The following is a 26332-nucleotide window of genomic DNA, read 5'->3' as shown; positions in this document are numbered from 1 at the left end:
ATTGCTCTTGCTGCTCAGACATAAATCCTTCAAATGCAAGGTTGGTTTTACTTCTAAAATTATTCTATCGACACAGACATTCACATGGACAGTCTGGTGTAATAATAGATTTTCTTCGGGTGTTTTGTGGAGTGAGTAAGACTGTTTTTAGTGGCAGGATAACTATGGCCATTGACATGCACTAGACTAGCACCAGTGACCTCTGCAAATACAAGGACTGGATGGAATATTTAAAAAAGTGTCTCCACACGTCTCCAACACTCTGGCTCACGAGGAAACGAGGCCCTATGTCCAAAATTCCGGACTGTCCCTTTAACCTAAGGTAAAAATCTTATATAAACCAAATTGTATTGCATCCTACAGGTTTTTTATGACACAGTTCTATGGATAACACTCATTTTTGACCAGGAAAAAGTTACTCAGTACTTTAAATAAGCTAAGATAATAACAATAATCCGTGACCTCGTTACTGCCCAACACTGTGCTTCAAGGAGACTATAGTTTGTGTTTAGTTTGTTATGCATGAACAACTTCCTTATTTTAATTTCATAGTGTTTAAAACCAAACAGGAAACATGTAATGATATTGGTTTCTTTGCTGGTTCTGAGTTTGCAAACCCAAAAAAAGTTTGTGGACAAGTTAAGTGGGACTTTGTTCACTTGGCAACGCCTGGTAGAAGAACAGGGTCTAAAGCCTGAGACAGGTCATGGACACTTGGCTTGAAACGGGTAATAAATAAATATGGGTTATTTGTTGTTGAAAAAGCTGCGCCTGTTTCACTTCTTGACATGTTTTAAAGTAAAATTTTTAACAGATTAAATTTTTATTGCTTTAAAAATGCTATGTTCACCAAAAAAACAAGTATCAACATGTTTTCTAAGTTTTGCATTTATTCAAGACGGTTCCCCCCTCCGTTTGTGCTGAGTCACTCCTCCTTCAGAGCACTATTGCACATCATATCAACTAGGGCTGGGTAAGTTGCCGATACGAAACATGCCTCGATTTATAGGGCACGATACGATACATACCTCGATACAGTGCACTTTCGATTCGATTTATTTAAATTTCAATATTTATTTCAATTATTCACTTATTAATTTCAATATTTCACGTTTATTTATTTTTATTATATATATTATTTTTATTATTATATATTGTTTTATTATATTTATTTATTTTTATTTATTTTCGATTTATTTATTTCAAAACAATTTGATACGGTTCAATAAAAAATAATGGCTAAATCATGGCTGTGATACTAAAAGTCTTTGTTAAACCACTTCTTGTCCAAAGTTCATATGAAACTCAAACATTTTAATCCTCAAAACCGTGAAAATGTCAAATGTGTCGCATAAACGAGTTTCCTTCCACTAAACAAACAACAAAACTGTAGCGCTGTAACCAATAATTCAGTAAAATTTTGTAAAATATACCAAAAAACACTCTTGGTGGTATATCGATACAGCAGTCCACGATATCGATACTGTATCATCACATTAAACGATGTGATATATCAATAATTTTACATTTTTGCACACCCCTAATATCAAGATTGTCAAGTTTCTGTGTAGTTTTGTGTTATGCTTTTGTATATTTATGGTGTTATAGGCTCATGGGTGGAGCATTTGGACAGAATCGTACTGCCAGATATAAGAAGGGTTCAAAGATGGCACAGGAAAGATCGCTAAATTACTGAAACATGTATGGATGACTCTAAAACCTCTTCAGGCATGTTTTCAAATATTATATCATAGTAAAAAGCTCTTAAAAATGGACTTTGCATAATACTCCGTCTTTAATGTCTTCCGATCTCCCCGTCCCCTCCTTCCTCCCTCACTTCCTCACTTCCTCCGTGACCCCCTCCCCGCGAGTGTCACCGCTGCTGGCATGCGTGTGACGGCAGGTCCAGGGGGTCACTGAGGCCCGGTCATGGATGAGCGACACCACCGCCTGCCTCCTGTTCACCCCAGGGACCCGCCCCCACCCTGACTGACAGCCCCCGGTGCACCCATCACCCAGTTGCCCCTGCGCCGCACATCCTTTATGGGGGGGGGGGCTATAGAGGAGCGCAACACCGCCGTTTCCTGTAGGGCTTTAGTCGGTCAATGAATGGGTTGATGGCATCTTTACCTTTTGTATTAGTCAAATAATAAATTTCTTTTGGTTTTAAGGATTTATTAGCCTGATTCATCAGCCGGTTTCACTTTGTGGAAACCGTCTGACCTCGCAAAGTTAGGATTCATTCGTTCGACAGTAGGCGGGTACTTATTTTTATTTAACCAGTCGCTGCTATTTGGTCGTTTGGTCGGCTAACTGGTATATTAAGCTTTTCCCAAATTTTGTAGGAAGAAGGGCAATAACGTCTTTCCCCTTGGTAAAATTCATCAAACATTCTCTTTGTTCCGGCTTTAAATCCTCGATCTCGGGAATTGTTGCCAACACAGAATGCATGTTTTTTGCTGATTGGCTGGTGCCCGAACTCGCACTTCTGGGGTTCTTGCAAACTGTCTATTGTATTTTGATTCCTGATCTAGTCGCTGGAGAGAAATGAAATTGAGCGGAGGCACTAGGTGGCGCCAACCTGGTTAAGGGTTTATAGGGACAACAGCAGAAACGAGAAGTTAGTGAGAAGGCTTGGCCAAAGTATTGAAACAGATATTAATGGACAGTAAAACTAGATACTTATTTGAGTAGCTTTAGTAAAGTAGCTTTACTAAAATCACATTCTCAGGACAAAAACAAACCATTTCTGTCTAGCACTGTAACTATCTTAAGGGGTATAAGACAACAAAAACACAGATTATACACCCATGAACCTCTATGGAACCTACTTGGACCACTGAGGGGCTGCACAGATATAAGGCCCCATGGTGATATAGAAGAAAATGTGTTTTTAAACACAGCTGTTTGCTTTACACAGGGTTCCCACAGTCATGGAAATCTTGGAAAAGTCGTGGAAATTGAACATGTTGTTTACCAGGCCCAAATTTAATGAAAGTTTTGGAAAAGTGATGGAATTTTAGTTTCTCTTTCAGGCAACTGTCGCGTTCTGTTAAGTTGTCATTAGACTATTGTGATTATTTCCGCACTGAGAGTATTTTGAATGTTAAAAAACTATAATGCCAAACCATAAGGTGAGTGGAAATGGTTAACATTTCAGATTTAGCACTAAAAGTCTGATCAATTCTAAACATGTAGGTGCCGTAAAGTCATGGAAAATTCACTTTAGATCATGAAAAAGTCATGGAAAAGTTTTGAAATTTTGTCAGTGAAAAAGAGTAGTAGTAGTAGTGTTTACGATTCTTAAAACTGTTTTACTCATTTGAAACAAAAGTCTTACGTTTTTGCAACTGGTAAAAGAAAACACCTATTTAATGTTGAAAGTCACATTCTGTTGTCTGAAGAGTTTTGTTTTGTTTGTTTTTATTGGAATTGGGATTGACACTCATGACTTTTTTTCTTTTCTGCAGTGGTTTTTGCGTAAATTCCCGTGCAGTTTTCTTGTGAGATGCAGACAGATTCATAGAGACACGTTATAGTTTTGAGAGTTTCTGCCCAGCCCCTTTCGTCGACCAATCCATTAGCAGGACATGTCTTTAGTCGAAAACAACTCTACTTATTTCCCCTTTTTCTGGTCTATCGTGGCGCCAAGAAAATGCTGTTTTGACTCTTGTGGTATGGTCATAAGGTGAATGGGGAAGTTGGGCGTTTGTGTTTGTGGTCAGTCACGTCGTTGGAGCTGACAGGTGGCAAGAACTCAATATTCAGAACTAAAAACTAAAACAAATCTGTAAAAAAATGGATATGTTGGCTTTTTTAACATTTAGACACAATAAGTTGTGAGTTACAGAATGATTGTGGTTATTAGAAGATGGAAAAGGACAACTACGCGAGGAGTGAATAACACATCAAATTGTAAAGTTTGCATTTCTACAAACCAAAGCGACTGTGGTTTTGACTCTCTGACACCCTTCCGTCCACATTCTGAAGAAATACATTGCTGATCTTTGACTAAATGACTTTTTATAGTGAACGCATTTGTAAATAGTGCTGGCACGATACTTAAAATTCAAACTATTTCAATACTAATGAATAGTTTTGATACTCGATACTGATTCTGAAACCATAATAATGTTAATGTTTATGTAGACAATAGAATGTGATTTTCAACACTTAAACTTGTTCTGAGAAAGTTCAAAATCATTCAAAAGCTATTAAGGAAAGTCTGTTTTGTGAATTTGACTTTAATTTCGATTATTTAGCTTCGATACACATTTTAGTATCAGATTATTGATACTTTGCCAACCCTATTTAGTCCTAGTTTTAGGCCTGGTTTTAGGCCTGGTGTAGTCCTGGTTTAGACCTGGTTTAAATGTGGTTTAGTCCTGGTTTCAGACCTGGTTTAGTCCTGGTTTAGACCTGATTTTAGACCTGGTTTAGTCCTGGTTTAGACCTGGTTTAGACCTAGATTTAGGCCTCGTTTAGATTTGGTTTAGACCTGGTTTAGTCCTGGTTTAGACCTGGTTTAGATGTGTTTTAGTCCTGGTTTTAAATATGGTTTAGTTCTAGTTTAGTCCTCGTTTAGTCCTGGTTTTAGACCTGGTTTTAGACCTGGTTTAGTCCTGGTTTTAGACCTGGTTTAGATGTGGTTTAGTCCTGGTTTTGATGTGGTTTAGTCCTGGTTTTAGACCTGGTTTAGTCCTAGTTTAGTCCTGGTTTTAGACCTGGTTTAGATTTGGTTTAGACCTGGTTTAGTCCTGGTTTCAGACCTGGTTTAGATATGGTTTTAGTCCTAGTTTAGCCCAAAATGTGAAAACAGTAAAATCCCGCCGTGTAATCCATTTATTTCAACGAAGTAACTGTAATCCAATTACCACTCACTGAAACAGTAACTGTAACTGAATACAGTTACTCATAATTTGTACTCTGATTACATATCTCCAGTACATGTAATCTGTTACTCCCCAGCGCTGCCTGTTTAAGAGTACGTCCGCAGTGTTCCCCACCTTAAGCCCATAATAAGTTCTTGCACAAGTTTTTACATGTTGAAGAAATGGCCCTAGATTTAATGCTTTCCGGCTCTGAGATTAATTACTAACCAATAACGTGGGCACCGCAGTTTGCCAAGGGCGTGGAAAGCGGCAGAGCAAAGGTTGCTTATTGAGAAGATTTAGAGACCACAGGCATCGAGGGAGAGCCATCCTGTTCTTGTATTGTTCCGTTGTTGTTGTTGGCAGAAGCTACACTAGTTACCTCTGGGTTTAATTGTTCTCAACCCGGTGCTTTATGCTCGGCGGTTGGCCTTGACACGTTTTGGCAGCCCTGTCTTTAATATGTTACCAGGATATTGTGCTAAACGCTGCCCTCAGCACTCCCTGACCTTTGTCGTTTCCAGTGGCCCAGTCTAGGCTGTTATCTAATCACAGAGCCATCGCACTAAATCAGAAGGGTAGACCGAGCAGACGGGGAGACACACCAGTGAAATATAATACAACTACTTCAACTTTTTGATTATTAAATGTGTACTGCAACTTTTTTGATCTCAGTTAAACTTCACAGTGTGTCTAAAAACATCCTATATTAAATGTTGGGGAGTAACAGATTACATGTACCGGAGTTACGTAATCAGAGTACAAATTATGAGTAACTGTATTCGGTTACAGTTACCGTTTCAGTGAGTGGTAACTGGATTACAGTTACTTTGTAGAAATAAATGGATTACATGGCGGTATTTTTCCTGTTTTCACATTTTGGGCTATTCCCTTTTTTTTTTTTTTTTTTCCAGTAATTCCACTCATTGCCGGAAACTAAACCAGGTCTAAACCCAGGTCCAAACCAGGGGTCTAAACTTAGGTCCAAACCAGGTCCAAACTAGGTCCAAACCAGGTCTAAAACCAGTCTAAACCAGGTCTAAACAAGGTCTAAACCAGGTCCAAACCAGGTCTAAAACCAGGTCCAAAACCAGGTCTAAACCCAGGTCCAAACCAGATCTAAAAAGTCCAAACCAGATCTAAACCAGGTCTAAACCAGGTCTAAAACCAGGTCTAAAACCAGGTCTAAACCAGGTCTAAACCAGTCCAAACCAGGTCTAAACCCAGGTCCAAACCAGGTCTAAACCCAAGTCCAAACCAGATCTAAACCCAAGTCCAAACCAGATCTAAACCCAAGTCCAAACCAGATCTAAACCCAAGTCCAAACCAGGTCTAAAACCAGTCTAAAACCAGGTCTAAAACCAGGTCTAAAACCAGGTCTAAAACCAGGTCTAAAACCAGGTCTAAACCAGGACTAAACCAAGACTAAACCAGGTCTAAACCAGGTCTAAACCAGGATTTAACTGGACTAAATCATGCTGCGTGGACGTGTCTCCTCCTCTTCTATCAATAATATTTTTAATTTGGTTAAGTAAAGACTGAGCTTTTTATTTTCTTTTAGTAGATAAAACATCTTATGTGAAGATTTCCTCGTCTTTGCTTCTCTACGGCAAATCAAGTAATCCAAAGTAAAAGACGACAAAAACCGTTGTGTTGGTTGAGTAAACGGCATCAGTGTGCGAGAAGCGAACGTAAACCACATAATCCCAAAGCGCTGGCGAGTCAGTGACGCTAGAAACGTAGGGAGTTTGATTGACAACCCAACAGCCAATAGATAAAGAGGTAGTCTTGTTATCTATTGGCTGATGTTTATTTGCCCCCACCGTGTCCACAGTTGATGGATTTTCATTCTTTTTTTTTTTTTTATCATCATAATTACAATCTGCTGCGTCTCTATAATTCTATTTTGAACTTTCATTGACAATTTGAAACAAAAAAAAAATCCTCCACACAACCTTTAAGTCGCATTATAATGTTGTTACCACCTTAAAAACAAACTTAGAGTTGTGTTTTGTTTCATTCACACGTTTCACTAATCCAAAATCCAAAGCTTGAAATGCCCTGTTCTGCTTTGTGATGTCATGAAGTGGTAGTTTTCAAGTCAACAGCGACCTTTTTTTATTTTTAGTTTAGTAAAAGTTGGCAGTTTTTAAGCTGCGTTGTGTGACTTTTATGGCAGAGGGTCCATTATTGCTTTGTCTGGAATGTTTCACAGTGTGGCATTAAACCTTTTTATCATCCCGGAAACCAAACCAGGTCAAGTTACAGGTCAGATCTGCGGCGAGGCAAACAAACACAGTCAGAATGTCTGTTTTTCTAGGTATTTTTGAGCTATAAAACCACAAAAAGTTACATCAGGCAGCTTTTAATCAAGATAGTGAGTGATTCAGTCTCTTGTAATTGTCAATGATCAGGTTTTTTTTTGGAATGGAAATGTCTCCAGCCAACCCTCTGTCAGTAAAACATGTTTCCGGAGCAAAGTTCAGACTTTAGTGAGAGAAATGAGATTATTTTTGGTTGCTGCTGTTGTCAATGGCAATGAATAAGAGAGTGTATTGTTGATGTGTTCAGACAAAAAAAAAAAAAAAAAGTCTAATAAAAAATCGTCATTCATCTTGCCGGGCAGGTTATAAAAATACTTGATGTCGAAATGAGCCCAATCCACAACTCAGATGAGAAAATGAGCAAGCTTCAGGATCAAGTTTTCTTTTTGTATGTACATTTTAGTATTAATTCCACCTAAAGTTCTATAAATTAGCCTCCTGATGCGTGTGAATCCTTAGAACAATTAATTCCCTGATAATTTCTCTACCCTTCCCTAGTGCGGCCAAGTTCAAAGTTCAAAGTTTTAGCTCAATTTCTTCACATGGACTAGACAAAAGTACATTTGTCTCTATCCCGTGCGCACAGACACAACAAATAACAACATTTCTAACCACTACAGTGACCATAGATAAATAAATTAAGCTGAAAAACGCTCGTGTACAGTACAGTTATTGTGGCAGTATAAACCAGCACAGTAACCATTATGTAAAGAGTGTTGACACAGGGTTGTCAAAAGAAAATCGACAATCAGATACTAATGATAAGCAGTATCAGAGCGAGTATAAGAGCACAGAGATTAGGGCTGCTATGGAACCTACCAGGACCAAAAAAGAAAGTGCAATGATTTAATATTCAATAAAGTGTATTTCATTATTATATATATCTTTTTATTATCATCATGATATCAGAATAGTAGTAGTAGTAGTGGGTCATTTTACAGCACTACAAAACAAAAACAAAACAAAACGTAGACTACAATCCCATAGATCTTGACTGAAAATGTTTAGGCTGAAGTTTAATAGGGTTTGGCATTATAAGAACTTTAAACAATGACATGATTCCAAGAAAAAAGCAGCGTATGAACAGCAAGTTTATATTTACAATTTCACTTATGACTTACTGTATATATAAGAGACAAAATATAAATTAAAACAAACAAAATCTGGTTTTAAACCTGGTTTAGTCCTAGTTTAGTCCTGGTTTTAGACCTGGTTTTAGTCCTGGGTTTAGACCCGGTTTAGACGTGGTTTAGTCCTAGTTTTAGACCTGGTTTAGTCCTAGTTTTAGACCTGGTTTAGTCCTAGTGTAGTCCTGGTTTTAGACCTGGTTTTAAACAAAACATAGACAACAATCCCGTAGATCATGACCGAAAAGATTTAGGCTGAAGTTAAAAGTACTTATAATGCCAAACCCTATTAAACAATGACATGATTCCAAGAAAAAAGCAGCGTATGAGCAGCAAGTTTATGTTTACAATTTCACTTATGACTTACTCTATATATAAGAGACAAAATATAAATGAAAACAAACACAATTTAATGCTTAGTAATTCATTCCAGAGCTCTATATCTTTCAAAACATGACACTTTATACCCATTTTTAAAGGCTTCTACTTTTTAAAAAAACATCTCTCAGGTTGTTTCATACAATAACCCCTCGAACAGAAACACAATCACGTTTTTTCTTAGTTCTTATCTTCATTTTTTTTAAAGATACCTGTTCCTCTAAGGTTATACTGACTCTCTGCTCAGATAACTCGTGTAAACAAGGAGGAAGCTGATGATTATAGGCCTTGTACAGTTCAGTCAGTTTTGAGTATCTATTGAGTCTATGCCTAAACTTTTCCTAAAATTCCAAACTCAAAATTGACTGTTATTGTTACACTAAGACATAGATCAGGGGTGTCCAACCTTGCAGCTCGGGAGTTACCGGTAGCTCTCCACCCTCTTCCTCGTAGCTCGCCAAGGGATTTTTGAATTACACGTATTGTCCTGAATAAGTAAAATGTGATTAATTAAATGCCTTTTACCATTGTTTAAGTATCATTTTGATGCTTAACTTTGTACATAATGGTTTGTTTTATATCTAACTGTATCTCATTTAAGGCTCGCCGTGGCACTGCTAAAAGTTGTAGGCCTGATTCATCAGCGGGTTTCACTTCATGGAAACCGTCTGACCTTAGGCATTAGGATTCGTTCGCTCGACGGTAGGCGGGCACTTGTGGCCATACCGGCTTGTCAATGCCCGGTCCCGTCTCAGAAGCTAAGCAAGACTGGGCCTGGTTAGTACTTGGATGGGAGACCTAGACCATCGTTGTGTCCTTAGGCAAGACACTTCACCCACATTGCTTAGTGTGAAAGTGGTGTGTGCGTGAGTGATGGTGGTGGTCGGAGGGACCGATGGCGCAGATTGTCATGGCAGCCGCGCTTCCGTCAGTGTGCCCCAGGGCAGCTGTAGCTCCAATAGTAGCTTACCATCACCACGTGTGGAGAAAAAGAATAATGAATCTATAAAAAAATGCTCTGTAAAGCGTGACATATGTCTGTGAAAAGCGCTCTATAAATAAAGACTTACTTACTTTTTAATTTTACCAATCGCTGCTATTTGGTCGTGACAAATGTAATGCACCAAAATCCGTAGGAAGAAGGGCAATAAAGTCTTTCCCCTTGATAAAATTCACCAAACATTCTCTTTGTTCCGACTTTAAACCCTCAATCTCGGGAATCGTTGCCAACACAGAATGTCCGTCTTCGTCTACATCCATCTCAACACTTTGTTTACTGTTGTGCTGTTCCACAAAAGGGACCCAGACAGACGCTTGAGTTTGACGTTTGATGGCTTCATGTCTCTTCACTGATTGGCCAGTGTGCGGTCTACAACTTCTGGGGTTCTTGTAAACAGTCTAGTGTATTCTGATTCCTGAACTAGTCGCTGGAGAGAAATTAAATTGAGTGGAGGCACTAGATGGCAATGGACAGGCTAAAAAGTAGTAGCTCCTTGGCATTTTTGGATTTTTGGAGACCCCTGAAATAGAGCTTTATTTGGATCGTTTTAGTGTCTTTTGTCAAACTTTTGAAAATGCAATATGGACATTAATTGCACAACAGTGAACGGAAACCTCTTATCACATCTATAAACCTACCCACCACTTCGGACATATCAAATGATTTTATTGCGGGCCCGGTATCACCCGTCCCCTGCGTGATACGAGAGTTGTGAATCAGCTGCAGAGCCACATGGTCAGTGGCCGTTTCACTGTGGTTAAACATACACCGTAAAGATCAGGAGACGGCCCGGCTACTCAACAACAAACTGCATCCATTCAACGCAGACGGATCTATTTTTAGCGGCATTTTCGTCACTTTACAGACGGGTCGGTCATAGGTAACGGAATGTCTGGCGACTGACTAGAGGAGCTTTCACACGGGTGACGCTATCAGCAAAAAAATCTGTGTGCTAAACGTACCAGTAAATGTCGTGGTTGAGCATTGCAGGAAATGTGAATGGGCTAAAGGATTAAAGAGAGGATATTATGAAACGTGTATATTTTTTGATTTCTACAATGTTTTATGTCATGTATGTTTGATCTTTCCTTGTTTGAACCCTTAGCAGTACCATCCTACCCCTCTTTAAACACAAAATTACACCTTACGCCCTTGTTTGGAAGATTACACATTTATTTGACAGCTCTTTGACAGCTTTTCTTTTCTTCACTAAACGTACATTTTAATATCTTGCCAATATTTCAGCCGTAGCGAGCTTTCACAAACTCTGTATTGTGGTACTGTGGGACCAAAACATTTTTCTTTCCAGTGAAAACTTTGGCTTAGTGGATGGAGTTGTCATGAAATTTTCTGATTCTTGGAACTCTTGTTTAGGATCTGGTGAGTTTACAATAGAAAAGCCAGTTCACTGAAATGGCCTTGGTTTTGACTTTTGCTCTGTGCGTTTTTTGACTGTTGAAGCTCTGTGGGCCGACTCATGTAAACAAAAGCTGTGTTGTCGTCAACCATTTGATTAGGGCTGGGTATCATCAAGAAGTTGCCGATACGATACATACCTCGATACATAGGCCACGATACGATACATACCTCGATACATAGGCCACGATACGATACATATCTCGATACAGTGCACTTTCGATTGGATAAGATATAGTTTAAATCGATTCAATACGGTTCAATAAAAAATAAAGGTTAAATCATGCCAAAAGTCTTTGTTAAACCACTTCTTGTGCAAAGTTCATACTTAACGCACCCATTTTAAACATCAAAACAGTGAAAATATCAAATGTGTTGCATTAATGAGCTTCCTTCCTCTGAACAAGCAACAAAACTGTAGCGCTTCACCAAAATAATTTAGTAAAATAAACCAAAAATATACTCGATATGGCAGTCCCCGATATCGACACTGTATCATCACATTAAACCATATAATATATCGATATTTCAGTATTTTTGCACACTCCTACAGGTGATCTAATCGATAATTAAAAAATCTGAAGGCTCCTACAGTTTTTAGATACCCGGAAGAACCCCCAAAGGAATGTAATTGTAACACCCATCCAAGAATGACTTGATTGATTGATGTTTTGATTTGCAGGGCATGTGGTATTATTAATGTTCTATACCACTGATTTTAATAGGATAGCAAAATAAAAACACCATTTTGAGTTTGTAGTTTGTAGATCATGCAGACAAATCCTTGTTGTTTTGTTTATTAACAAGTATTACTAGTCTACATCTAATTTCCAGTTTCTAAAGTTCACGAATGTAAATTGTTGTCACCCACTATATATTTGGTGCGTTAATGTCTGGCATAACATTTGATTTAAGACAGGGGTCATCAAACTAAGGCCTGCGGGCTGACTTCGGTCCTACACACCCCTTTGACCGGCCCCTCTACCCCCACCACTTGAACTGGCCCTGTGAGACAATCCTCAAAAGTTGTCATGGCCTATTTTTTTAACTTACTTTTTGGCAAACAATAACTCATCTGCATCTTGTGTTTTGTTGATTTTTTTGTTTTTTTTTTCAATTAAAAATTATATTTATATGAAGTATTTATATATGTTTACACTTAAATAATTATATGACATATTTACATTTGCCGCCGAATATTCGTCGACGCACGCACAGATTTCTGTAGTGCAGTTAAACACAACAAAATGGCAAGTGTTAAAGTACAAAAAGTCAGAGTGCCGAGTTTTCAAAGAACAGTGGACAACCGATTATTTTTTTGTTCAGTTTAAGGACAGTGCAGTTTGTCTAACATGTAAAGAAAGTGTAGAGATTTTCAAAGAATATAATCTGCGTCGTCAGTGTCGTACAATTCTGTTATACGGCCGACCCGACTCAGGAGCAATAATGTGACCCCCAGAGAAAGTTTGGTGACCCCCGATTTAAGAAGTTACGATGGTGCTAATCTCTAACATTAATAATCTACGCAAAGCAGTGCTACAAGTGGTGATATTTTGTACCGAGGCTCTGGCGTTGCTCACGTGTGGTCGAGTCATTCGCCAAAACAGCCCTGATTTTTCATACTTTGTCATGTTTGTTTCACAGTAACATGTAACACAAATGGCCCGAGTGGTCAGAGTAATAATGTGGTTCATGCCTGAGACTAAAGTCGTACCTTCCTCTTCCTCCACAGTGACAGTTATGCGCGTGTGAGAGCAGTGGTCATGACTCGGGATGACTCCAGCGGCGGATGGCTCCCCCTGGGGGGTGGAGGGCTCAGCTGCGTCACCGTGTATAAGGTGAGCCAGCGGGACGACAGCGGCAGCACCCACAGCGGAGGCAGCAGCGGAGGGAGCAGTGCCAACCTGAGCCCGTGTAGTCCCAGTCCCACCCCCAGCACCACCCCCAGCCCCTCTGCCGTGGAGTTCCACATCAGGGGAGAGCGCCTCAAAGACAAACTGGTGAGTGTCCACAACAACTTCAACAACAATTCAAGTGTCAGGTTCTATGTAAGGCTGGGTGATATGAATGTTTGTCCACTGATCCGAAGGTTGGAGATGAATACTGCTGTTGTGTCTTGGGCAAGACACTTAACCCACCTTGCCCTCAGTGTCTGCGTACACTGTTTTATGCATGTCTGTGTGAATGGGTGAGTGGTTCCTTGATGTAAAGTGCTTTGAGCGTCTTGAAGGTGGGAAAACGCTGTATAAACATCGGACCGTTCACCATCCTTTTGACGATGTGCTATTTTGTTGATATCGTCAGATTGTGATTCAGTAATTGTGCATTTACTGCAGCTTTAGGCTCAAAAACACACACTGTTCCTAGGTTTGATTCTGTGTAATTGACATGTAGATTTAACCATCATAGTGAAGAATGCTCTCTTAAGAGCAGGAGATGACTTGAGCTCTTAAAGGTAATTAAAAAGAACAAATTACACACATAAAATTATACTCTACGGACAATAAGTTAATAAGCAGACTTTTCCACTCTAAAATATAATAATCAACATATGTTATTCACGTAGCACTAGTGGCAGATACTCTACTGGTGACATTTTACTTTTAAAGCTACTATTTGTTAGCCTGGTTTCACTTTGTGGAAACTATCTGACTTCGCAGTGTTAGAATTCTTTCGCTCGACAGTAGGCGGGTACTTTTTTATTTAACCAGTCGCTGCTATTTGGTCGTGACGTATGTAATGCGCCAAATCCTGTAGGAAGAAGGGCAATAACGTCTTTCCCCTTGACAAAATTCACCAAACATTCTCTTTGTTCCGGCTTTAAATCCTCGATCTCGGGAATCGTTGCCAAACAAAAAATGTCTGTCTTCGTCTACATCCATCTCGACCGCTTTGTTTACTGTTGTGCTGTTTCACAAAAGGGACCCAGACAGTCACTTGAGTTTGAAGTCATGGCTTCACAGCTCTTCGCTGATTGGCCGGTGCGCGGTCTACAACTTCTGGGGTTCTTGCCTAGGTTTTGACCTAGTTGCTGGAGAGTAATGAAATTGAACGGAGGCACTAGGTGTTACCAGCCTGGCTAAACATTTGGAAGTTTATTCGATTTTTGTGGTACTAGTCGATATCAGATGTGAAACCTGTCCCCTTCCTCCTCTCCTTTAGTCTTTGTTTAGGCTCACTGTGCTCTCTGGTCTTCTTCTGTCGGACCAAAGCTGGTACACAATCAGACAGCAGCAGCGTAGATAGCTTCTAGTGGTGATATGTGAGAATACAACAGAGCTGGATCATCCTAATTAACTCAAATCAGTCTAATTAACAATAGCTTTAAGTCTAACACACATTCAGCTCAGTTTCTGTCAAATTCCTTTACACACCTTTACGTTCGAGCTCTCAAACCATGAAGGAAAGCTAAAAATGTTATACAGATCGCCAATGGAAAAGTGGAAAATTGTAGGTGACCTGAATTTTTTTTCTTTTTTTACAATTGTGTTATGATTTTTGACTGCTCATGTCCTTTCGGTGATGGACTCGTGTATTTCCTTGTGTCACGCTCTTCGAAAAGGCAGTTGTGTCATAAAGATTGTCGAAAATCCATAATGTTTGTTCAGGTGTCTTACATCAAGATAAAATGCCCTCCTCCCCCTTGGCCCCTGTTACTTGTGCCCACCCCCCTACACGCACACGCACGTACACACACACACACACACACACACAGACACAGGAAGTGGCGGTTTGGCGTTCCTCCACGGGGCAGGTATCTGAAAATAGGAGCACGCGGCATGATGCATAGTGACATCACCGCGAGAAGGGCAGATTACTCAGGAGTGTGGGAACTGACAAAGAGGAGCTTTTTCCACAAGTACACAACTATTAACCACCTTTCCCGAAGCATTTCCTCTGTCTGTGCTTAATATAAAGGCCGTATGTGTCCGGAGAGAGACGGCTGGATGGAAAATGCCAGATTCCAAAAGGTGTGCGTGTTGCGAGTCATTCCACAGCTAAATGCTTAGAGAGGCATATGGCGAGCAGGCGGACCAATCGTCACGGCAACGCGGACTCAACTGCCCTCTGTTTAGCGAGGACCGGAGATCGTAAAAACGTTTTAGTTCTTTGTGTACTACGTCGTTTGTCAATAGTTTTCTAAATTCAAACTTCTTCAAATCTCTTAACGACTTGGAGATTTTAGTTTGTGTTCCTGCTATGACCTGTGGGTACTTAAAAATTATTATTATTATTATAAATTTTCAGTGTTTTAAGAGTCATTTGAATAAATAGTAAATACCGTGAGACTTGAAAGACAGATATTTTGTTGTAATGCTTTGTAATGATTTTCAATTATGGGATATTTAAATTTCAATGTTGTTTACGTTTATTTATTATTATTATTATTTTTTTTTTTTATGTAGTTTTTTTTTTTTTCTTTTATGAGGTGGATTACCAAAAAAACTCCATCCATCTCCTCCTGGTCCGGTCCTTCTGTCAGATTTTAGAACCCTTCGTGGTCCATAAGTCAAAAAGTTTGCCCACCTCTGTTCTACAGTGTGACCAGAAACCAGATTTTCCTTTTGATTATATTGTACTTACATGAGAAATAAACGTAAATGCACTAATTTTGTACCTGATTATTTCTATTACTGTCCATAGATTGCATTGCATATGGACTGAACCAGGACTGAATCAGGACTAAACCGTTTTCAGCCCTGGTCTGGTCCCAGTCTCAGTCAAGGTCTCAATCACAGTCAGGTCCCATTCTCAGTCCTGGTCCTGTTCCTAGTCTAAGTCCCGGTCTCAGTCCTGTTCCTGGTCTCAGTCCCGATCTAAAGTCCTGGTCGCAGTCCCAGTCTGGTTCTGGTCTGATCCTGGTTCAGTACTGGTTGAGTCCGTATGTGGTGCAAAAGTCCCGCATCACAGTTTAAGTCGCGGAAACCTTTTTTTTCCATTATTCATTTAAACATAAAATCAAAAATTGAAACAACAAATCGTTATCAGTTTTTTCATTTTGGTTTTGGAGACAAATAATGAAGAAAATAGTTGTTTTTTTCCTTTTTTAAATTTGTGGTTTTATTTTGAAAAACGAATGAACGAATGATACACGGATTCTGGACGACTGAGAGATTCTGTTGTCTAAAAAGAGTGTTTTTATTATCATTATGGTATCAGAATTGGTATTGAGTATCAAGGCTTTTCCTTAATATTGAAATCCAAGTTTGAAATTTTAGTATCATGAGAACACTCATCCAAACATAGTCTTCTTAGCTGTCCTCTGACTCATTTTTAGCCTGCTGTCCAGAGCCTTAAAATGGTGTGATGTCACATGAATGCAAGCTGATAAGATCATTCGCTGCACGGCTCAGAGTTGCTTTGCCACTGAAATGCTTAAATGCTCGTTGTTTGCTGTATTACTGGTGACCTCCTTGTCCCGTTTCCCACTGTTGTAGATGTAAAACAGATCCTGTAGATTTAGTGGGATAATCCCGGCTCTGTGGTAATGAGAGTGTAAATCTGTGTGTGAGAAGGAAAAGTCGGGGCTGTGACAGAGGAGGCTGCCACCAGGCCGCCTGCTCACTCCAGACAATTCAGAGGGACGTCTAGGTAGGGCTGAAATAAAAATCCAAACTAGTTACTAGGGGTGTAACGATATTCAAGTCTCACGATACGATATCGTCACGGTATAAACCTCACGGTACGATATTTATTGCGATATCGTGGGAAAGCTCATGATATGGTCGGGAGGCTCACGATTAGAGATGTAAGTAAGTCTTTATATATATATAGTGCTTTTCACAGACATTTTTGTCACAAAGACACTTTACAGAACATTATTCAACATTATTCATTCACTCTACACCTGGTGATGGTAAGATACTGTTGTAGCTACTAGGGATGGGCATGATTAGTCGATTAATCGATAATTGATCATTAAGAATTTCATCGATTATGTTCATTTTAATCGCCAAACCGAATGTAGGTTGCTGTGCGTAGCCTGACCAAACAGGTCTGTACATGTGTCTCTGCATCAGAAGGAGCGAGACACAAAAGGAAACAGTGGGTCAGTCTGCAACGTACCGAAGCACAAATGCGTATTTAACGATGATTTGTACAAGAAATTTCACGCTTTCCGTTGCGTTCGGGACAAGTGTGAGTCCATGTGCACAGTGTACAAAGCAGCACATATGTTTCAGTGTCCAGTGGAAAAAGTTTTGTCAGGTGAGAGTCGCGCAATGTCGATGACGAGTCCCCACCTCCCTCCCCCCGTACGGTGTCCTGGTTTTGACAAACGCAAATATGGTCACACTACTATTCACCTGTATTCACCTGAGTCTGTGTTTAGAGTTGCGCAAAACTGAAAAACACATTATAATGTCAAATGGGCTGATGTGGCTCTAGAGTGGTTACGGTTTATATGTCGTAAAGTTGAATTTATTTATGCAGATTAGTAGTGCAGATAGTAATAATGATGATCATTTTAATATAAAAACGTTAATGATTAATTGATAATCGATCGTTAATTCTTCCGACGATCGATTAAGAAAATTTCATCGAATGCCCATCCCTAGTAGCCACAGCTGCCCTGGAGCAGACCGACAGAAGCAGGTCCCTCTGACCACCACCATCACTCACACATGCACCACTTTCATACTAGGCAATGAGGGTGAAGTGTCTTGCCTAAGGACACAACCGTTTTTGTGACTGGTGCCCCCTGTGGCTCCTGATTTTCCCAGTGTCTCCCATCCAAGTACTAACCAGGCCTGGTCCTGCTGAGCTTCTGAGATCTGACGGGATCAGGCTTTGACAAACCGGTATGCACATTTACACCTGGTTCAATCACAAATTAATCCAATGTTGGTTAATTTCATTGGTATTATGCAAAATAATTCTTCTTTCTCCCCTTTCAACCATGTTATAATGTTGGTCTCTGATCCAAAACATGCTGGAAGAGCTTTTAGATGTCATCCAAGCTGGTGATTTATGGTTAAGCAGTAAGATTCTGCGCAACGCTCCGCCCACAAACCCACGTCATCCGTTCTCCCACACGACAATCCTCCAGAAATATACAAAAAACACCACTGGTTTCATTCAAACCGGCGCTTTACAGCTCGACAGATTAGACGTGATGTTCAGTACTTGCGTTAACGGAATGTACGCAGATTGTGTTGTGATGGTGCTCTGACTTAACGCGTGGAGCGAAGGGAGGGGAGACTCAGAGCTTAACTTCTAAAACATACCTTGTTTTCAGGTGACTAATAGCATTTCCAAAACAAAAGGTAACGCGGTGATCTAAATGTGTTATGCGTTGGCAGTTAATACCCCATAGAATCGCAATAGCCCCTCTTGAATTAACACGATTAAGTTATGGAGCAACCTTTCATCCTCCCCCCCCGTGCGTCGTGTCGGTGTTGAGCTCATGTTTGTGTTTTGCGTTGCTATCGGAGCGCGTGTGTGGCGGAGGAGCAGGGTGTGACGGGAAAGGGTCTGTCTGCTCTGTGATGTGGGGAAACAGCCAGACTCGGCCCCAGCCACCACAACAAGCGGGGCCCCATGTGTAGCAGGTCTGTGGGGATGCCACCCAGCGCCGGGGGTGTAGTGTCAACCACAGGGACACCGCAGGGATACCGCAGGGATACCGGCAGTCACACGGAGGGAACACTAAACCGCCGAGACGAGGTTCCAGACAGACCAGTTATAGTCGTACCTTAGACTGAGCAGCTCGGGGATGATGTCAGGGCAGAGTTAGGCTGTCGAGATTAAAGCGGATCTGTTCTGCAAAATGGACTTTTCAAAGCTTTTAACTGTTTTATCTTAGACTTAGACAAACTTTATTGATCCACAAGGGTAATTATTTAGACACAGTAGCTCACACATCACAATATAATATAATAAAAAAGAGTAAAAAATATATAAATGGTAATAGTAAGGAGCAAAAAAGATCACGAGAGATTATAAAAATGTATAGATGTAAGGGTCAAAATAAAACGGTAAAAGTTATAAAAATAGTTTAAAAATAGTTAAAAATAGTATAGTTATAGTAAAAAATTTAAAGTAATAAAATATAAAGTCATCATCAATTATCGTTTTCCTTTCTAATTTACCCTCTCAAAGTTGTTTTTGTTGTGATTTGTGTGTTTATTTATCTGTAAATTAGCAGATTTAACTCACGATTCTCAAAAATCAGAAGCCCCAAAAAAAAATAAAAATAAAGTATCAACGATTTGATTATGTAAAAGAATTGGGGTAGGACATTATAGGTTTTTTTTTTTTTTTTTTTTTTTTATAACTTCATCCTGCTCCTAGTGCCACCTAATGCCTCCGTTCATTTTCATTTCTCTCCAGCGACTTGGTCAGGAATCAGAAAACACTAGACTGTTTGTACGAACCCCAGAAGTTGTAGACCGCACACCGGCCAATCGAAGAGCTGTGAAGTCATGACGTCAAACTCGTTGCATCTGTCTGGGTCCCTTTTGTGGAACAGCACAACAGTAAAAAAAGCGTCGAGATGGATGTAGACGAAGACAGACATTCTGTGTTGGCAACGATTTCCGAGATCGAGGATTTAAAGCTGGAACAAAGAGAATGTTTGGTGAATTTCATCAAGGGGAAAGACGTTATTGTCCTTCTTCCTACAGGATTTGGCGCATTACATACGTCAGGACCAAACAGCAGCGATTGGTTAAATGAAAAAAGTACCCACCTACCATCGAGTGAATGAATCCTAATGCTGCGAGGTTAGACAGTTTCCACGAAGTAAAAACGGATGATGAATCAGGCTAGTCTTTTTGAGCACCAGGTCCCAAAAATAATGAAGTCCTTACGATGCCAATAAAATAACAGCTTAACCACAACCATAGTACAGCCCCAGCATACAGTCATCCATTACCACAGTTCTTAAAATGATTTAAAGGTCCTATATACACAAAATTGACTCATGTGAGCTTTAAACGTGTTATAATCTCGTTACCACATCAAAAGAGTTGTTTTGTTTTATTCACATCAAGTGTTTGAGTAACACTTAATTATTAGTCCGTCTACATCTTCAAAGATGGAAATGTCTGTCCCCAGTTTTGGGAAGTTACTTTTAAAATGTATTCCCCTACAGATTACAGATTACATACCCCAAAATGTAGTTTGTAACATAATCCATTAAGTTATTTAAAGTGAGTAACGTAATCTGAATACTTTGGATTACTTGATTTGCTGTAGAGAAGCAAAGACGAGAAAATCGTAACATAAGATGTTTTGTCTGATAAAAGAAAATGAAAGGGCCAAGTCTTTACTTAACCGTATTAAAAATATGATTAATAGAAGAGGCACGGTCCACACAGCATGACTTAGTCCTGTTAAATCCAGTTTTTAGAACTGGTTTAGTCCTGGTTTAGTCCTGGTTTAGTCCTGGTTAATCCTGTTTAGACCTGGTTTAGACCTGGTTTATTCTTGGTTTAGTCCTGGTTTAGACCTGGTTTTAGTCTTGGGTTTAGTCCTGGTTTAGACCTGGTTTAGTCCTGGTTTAATCCTGGTTTAGTCCTGGTTTAGAACTGGTTTTAGTCCTGGTTTTAGACCTGATTTAGTCCTGGTTTAGACCTGGGTTTAGACCTGGTTTAGTATCCGGCAATGAGTGGAATTACTGAGAAAAAAAAAGGAAAAAAAAGAAAAAGGGATATAGTCCCAAATGTGAAAACAGGAAAATACTGCCGTGTCATCCATCTATTTCAACAAAGTAACTGTAATCCAATTACCACTCACTGAAACAGTAACTGTAACTGAATACAGTTATCATAATTTCTACTCTGATTACGTAACTCCGGTACATGTAATCTGTTACTCCCCAACAATGTCTGTCCCACATTGTGACGTTGAAGTTTAACAGCTCCTTTTAGCTTTTTGTTCAGTAGAGATCGTCTATTCCGAGGCTGAAATCATCCAAATTATTCTGTTTAAGGTGTATGCAGTTTGAAAACACAGTGGAGCACTTCATTTATGTCCACTTGACGTCAGAAGGTGGTGCAGAGTGTTTTCTGTTTGAGAGAAGAGCGCAGCCTAAATATGCAGGGTTTGTGTTGGTGTTAAACATGTGTGAATGAAACAAAACAAAACTCTCGATCCGTTTTTGATGAGGAAACGACATTACAGATAGATTAGAAAATGGTGTGGAAAATATAAACCCTTTTAAAACGCCGATGCTCCACATTCGGGGTCACAGCGGGACACACATTGGGTTCGATTGGATTTGAAATTATGAATGCGCTAGATAGACCGCGTTACAAAAACACACGTCTTTTCAGCGTCTGTATTTGTGTTTTTTCAGTTACCTTTCCCCCCTCGAGCTCCCGGAGCCGACCATTTGCTTTCAGCGCGGAACACTAAGTCAGTAATGGTTCAGTCTTGTCGCTGGCCCGCGCGCTCGGATGAATGCACAGCCCTCAGCTCTCCGTCGGCCTCAATGAGCGTCTTGGAATTGTGAATGGCTGCTTCAGAATAGAGAATGAAGCGCATGTTTCTAAACCTCCTCTGCGGTGCGGTTACTACTTCTCGACGTGACGATTTCGCGAAAGGGAAAGAGCCTCTAGGAAATCTCGCTTGTTTCTTGTCACGCTAGAATTTTCTTATCCCTTTTGCCAGAGGTGGGTAGAGTAGCCAAGAATTGTACTTGAATAATCTTATTTTGAAGTAACGTTAATCTTTCTTGAGTAGAAATACAAAGTAGTGGCTCAAGAAACTATTCACAGAAGAGTAAAACGGTATTTGGGTAAACTACTACTCAAGAAAGTGCCATTTGCGTTATAATTTAATATAATATAAACATGAAATAACGCACAAAACACAAGTATTTTGTCAACATAAAGCTTTGTACACTGCTACTTCAACAAAAATATTACTCAAGTAGGAGTAATAGTGTGCTTGTACTCATGAAAAGTACAATTTATTTTAAAAGATACTCAAGTGAATCTGAGAACTACTCATTTTGTTTACTCCATTTTCAAAATAAATCACAATCACAATGCACAAATTCATTCACATCATTCTGAATTTTTGTGTAGATCCATTTTATGTATCCAAACATGTGAAAAAAAATCTCTCTATATAAATCTGCTTTATAATTTAAAGTTAATATAAGATAAACATGAACTAACACACAAATCATGACATTTTTTAAAGTATTTTCAACCACAAAATCAAATCTTAAGGAGCGGTGGAAGAAACACAACTGTTCAAATCATTTCATTTTGACTTCAACAAAAATATTACTCAAGTAGGAGTAGTAGTATGCTGTACTCAGAAAAGTACATTTTATTTTAAAAGATACTCAAGTAAATCTGAGAACTACCCACTTTGCTTACTGCATTTTCAAAATAAAACACAATCATAATGCAGTTTCATTCACATCATTCTGAATTAATGTGTTGATCCATTTTATTCATCCAACCATGTCGAAAAAATTATATATATCTGCTTTAAATTATAAAGTTAATATAAGATAAACATGAAATAACACACAAATCACGACATTTTTAAAGTATTTTCAACCACAAAATCAAATCTTAAGGAGCGGTGGAAGAAACGCAACTGTTCAGATCATTTCATTTTGTCAACATAAAGCTTTGTACACTGTTACTTCAATAAAAATATTACTCAAGTAGGAGTAATAGTATGTTTTTTAAAAAGATACTCAAGTAAATGTAACTGAAAACTATTCACTTTGCTTACTGCATTTTCAAATCACAACCTCAATGCAAAAATTCATTCACATCATTCTGAATTAGTGTGTAGATCCGTCTTATTTATCCAACCATGTGCAAAAAAAAATCTATATAATATGAACATTTAGTGGACGGAGGCAAAGGCTGTGTGCGCCCAAAAGAAAGAAGAGCCAAAATGGAGCCAAATCATAGCGAAATTAGCGCATGGAGGTCTGACTAGTCTAAGCGCAGTGATGCGGCACACAGTGTACTGGTGATGACTCAGCGGGCTCTAGTCTCCATATAGCCACCAATCACTCTCCTTCTCCTCCTCCTCCTCTCCTCCTCCTCCTCCTCCCTCCCCACCTCCGCTCACTCGCATTCTCCCACTCGCCAAAACTACACGGCTAAGAGGTTGCATTCATGTTCTACAGTTTGATCTCAGATGGAGGGTAGGGACCAGTGTTACTGCACAATCTCCACAAACGCTTTTCCCTTCATCAATGGTTTGTGATTCCTTTAAACTCGGTGCGTTAATCCTGTGGTTTGATTCTGACAAATTCTTACTCAAAGCCACAGTATAAATAAAAGCATGTTTATTGCACTGAATCTTAGAAAAACATGCGTGGTTTCTCAGAGTGGGCTTGCATCTTCACAAACCTGACTCTTATTTACCCTGGAGGAAGTGTCTTATGACTTTTTTCTATAGAAATCTTGTTCCTTTGGCTGTAATATTCAACAATGTGGCATAAAGCTTCTCTATCTCCATGGAGAATCATCCATATTATGACTTTAACATTCCATTTCTGTGGATTCAAGCTCATGCCACGTTCAGAAAGTTGCATTACTGTACCTTTTTAAGTTAATTTGTATAAAACATTTGTATAAAACGGTAGCAAGGCTGGCACCACCTAGTGCCTCCGCTCAATTTCATTTCTCTCCAGCGACTAGGTCAGGAATCAGAATACACTAGACCAGGGGTGTCAAACATATCCGGCCCTCCAAGCGTCTCTGTACGTGGCCCCTCCCACCAGAGCAGCACAAATGAAGACTTGTCTCTTTCCAAACGCTCTTAAAGGACGATCGTTTTGACTGTTGACCGTGACACCCTCATCAGAAAAATGTCCAAAATGAGAAAAGTGGAGCCGAGTGCAGGATTTTCCAAGAAAAATGGACTTATTCCTATTTGCATACAAGTTCATGTTAAAACATTGTGTTGAAATTACATTTTTCTTAAAGTTTCAGGTTGTTCGTAATATTATAATATTTTGTAAAAGAAAGAGTTCATCAATTAAAAAATATTTCTTTAATAGATTTCCGTTTCTCTGCACAAATATTTGAACTTATTGTTATTTTTGGGGTTTATATGTCATGAGTTTTCTGATCCGGCCCCTTTGGGGTCAAAGTAGGTTGGATACGGCCCCTGGACTAAAATGAGTTTGACACCCCTGGACTAGACTCTTCGCAAAAAACCCAGAAGTGCGAGTTCAGGCACCAGCCAATCAGAGAAGAGCCATACGTTCTGTGTTGGCAACGATTCCCAAGATCGAGGATTTAAAGCCGGAACAAAGAGAATATTTGGTGAATTTTATCAAGGAGAAAGACGTTATTGCCCTTCTTCCTACGGGATTTGGGAAAAGCTTAATATACCAGTTAGCCCCGTTAGCGGCGCATTACATAAGTCACGACCAAATAGCAGCGATTGGTTCAATGAAAAAAGTACCGTCAAGTGAACGAATTCCAACGCTGTGAGGTCAGACGGTTTCCACAATGTGAAACCGGCTGATGAATATCCGCATTTCGAGTCTGTTTCATTTCTATCATATGACCTGTCTTCTCAATTTTAAACAATCGTCCATCAATAACATGAATCGAGTCAGTTATCGCTCCTGCTCTTGGGTTAAAGTCAGGTTTAACTGAGCTCCTCGTGACTGCGCGTCATGTCCTGTGTTTACTGCCGTCTCCATCTCTTCTGAATGTAGTGTAACTCGGGCTTTTATGTGGAGGTTTTGCCTTGGGGTGAAGTCCCACTTCCATTGTTAACTTGAGCTGTGGCTTATTTAGTACATGAGCCGTGCCTTTCATGGTGTAAGTTGTTTGCTGGTTGTGAAGCATAATGGAGCTGTTCATTTTAAGTCTTTCAGTTGTGAATCTGATATGGCACAAGATAGCCCTGAAAAGTACATTAAGAAACATAGAATCTGAGCTTTTGTTGTCTGCAGAGATCGTAATGCCTTACAGCTTTAACAGTTTTCTAATCATGCCTTTCAAACTTTTTACTATAAACCAAGCCATGAATCTGTTACTTTGGTGTATGGCATGGCCTGTATATGTATTAATATTTTGTGTGATGCTTGCGTGGCAAATCTACAGGGAAATTCAATTCAATCTTTATTAACAACTAGGGCCGGGCACGTTAACGCGTTAATTTTGCGTTAATTCATTATTGTCAACAATTATTTTAACACCATTAACACAGTTTTTTTTATTATTTATTTATTTATTGTTATTGTAAATGTCTGTTGCTCACTGGCTTTTATTTTGAAAAAGTCCACAGCGAGCATTTCTTTAAGTTTGACATCTTTTCTTTACATTTTTTTCACTTTTTTTCTGACCACGTGAGAGGCAACGTGTCCGAGCCTCCGCGGGGGCGAGCCGGACCTGCCCTGGGCTCTGAGCTTCTGCGGGCTCCGGTTCAAGGGTCTTTCTCGTTCTTCTACGTCCGAATCGAGGTGTCCAGTGCGGTTTTCGTCGCTGCGGTCTCGCTTATATAATGCTATTACAGGGTATTCGCGAAGGTTTGGAAGATTTCGTGATATGATCCCGCCCATAACTCAGTGAAATGTGATTGGCTCAGACAACTGTCAATCTCACAACTTCATTCCAGCCGCCGAAGACCCTGCAGGTGTTTGTTTAGTTCAGCGCTGCAGGGGGAGTCACTGATTTACCCGGATACCCCTGGAAGAAAAACTGTGATTGGTCCATTTCCATTTCATTATATTAACCCTTTGTTTCCCAAGAAATATCAGTCCAAGTTTATAACAATGATCTAGAAATTATTACTAGTGTCGTGTTTATTACTCACTGAACAAAAAATATTGAAAAAATATATTAGTAGTACAAAAACTCATTCAATATTTCTTCTTGAGCCTTCACTGAATACCTTGAAGGCTCTGAGAGTTCCCGTCTGAAAGAAATGCTTTTTGCACAACAAATGTATGTCTCTTTCATTTACATTTCCAATAAAAGTGCTCTATACACTACTTTTTAATTGGTTTTGCGTATAACATGCGATTAATGCGATTAATATTTTTTATTTTTGCCCAGCCCCATAAAGAACACATAATATCTGGTTCATAGTATTAAAAAGTAAAAAAGTAAGAGTAAAAATTTAAATACAATTCGTGTTATAATGTATACAGACAAGACCACCAGTGTGTCCACAGCTTAGAGGAGAATCTGACGGTGCTCCTCACAAATCTCTCTGTTACTTATAAAAATGAATATCAGTCTGGTTACTACTCCCTGTGTCGCTCGCCAAACT

General features: G+C 39.5%; 1 protein-coding gene across 2 annotated transcripts in view; it reads left to right on the top strand.

Moving 5' to 3' along the window:
* The window catches only part of spred1 (sprouty related EVH1 domain containing 1), a 95218-nt gene that overhangs the window by 17322 nt on the left and 51564 nt on the right, over nucleotides 1–26332 (top strand). For both annotated transcript variants that reach the window (XM_020928449.2, XM_055155650.1), the window contains one exon: nucleotides 12849–13116. In XM_020928449.2, coding sequence (XP_020784108.1) covers nucleotides 12849–13116 — 268 coding nt within the window. The remainder of the gene's footprint in view (nucleotides 1–12848; nucleotides 13117–26332) is intronic.

Source organism: Boleophthalmus pectinirostris, unplaced genomic scaffold (genome assembly GCF_026225935.1).
Source record: "Boleophthalmus pectinirostris isolate CB_2022bp ecotype Guang Dong unplaced genomic scaffold, ASM2622593v1 HiC_scaffold_10, whole genome shotgun sequence".
Classification (NCBI taxonomy): Eukaryota; Metazoa; Chordata; class Actinopteri; order Gobiiformes; family Gobiidae; genus Boleophthalmus; species Boleophthalmus pectinirostris.
Note: the sequence above shows the minus strand (reverse complement) of the source record. Positions and strands in the feature narration are given on the sequence as shown.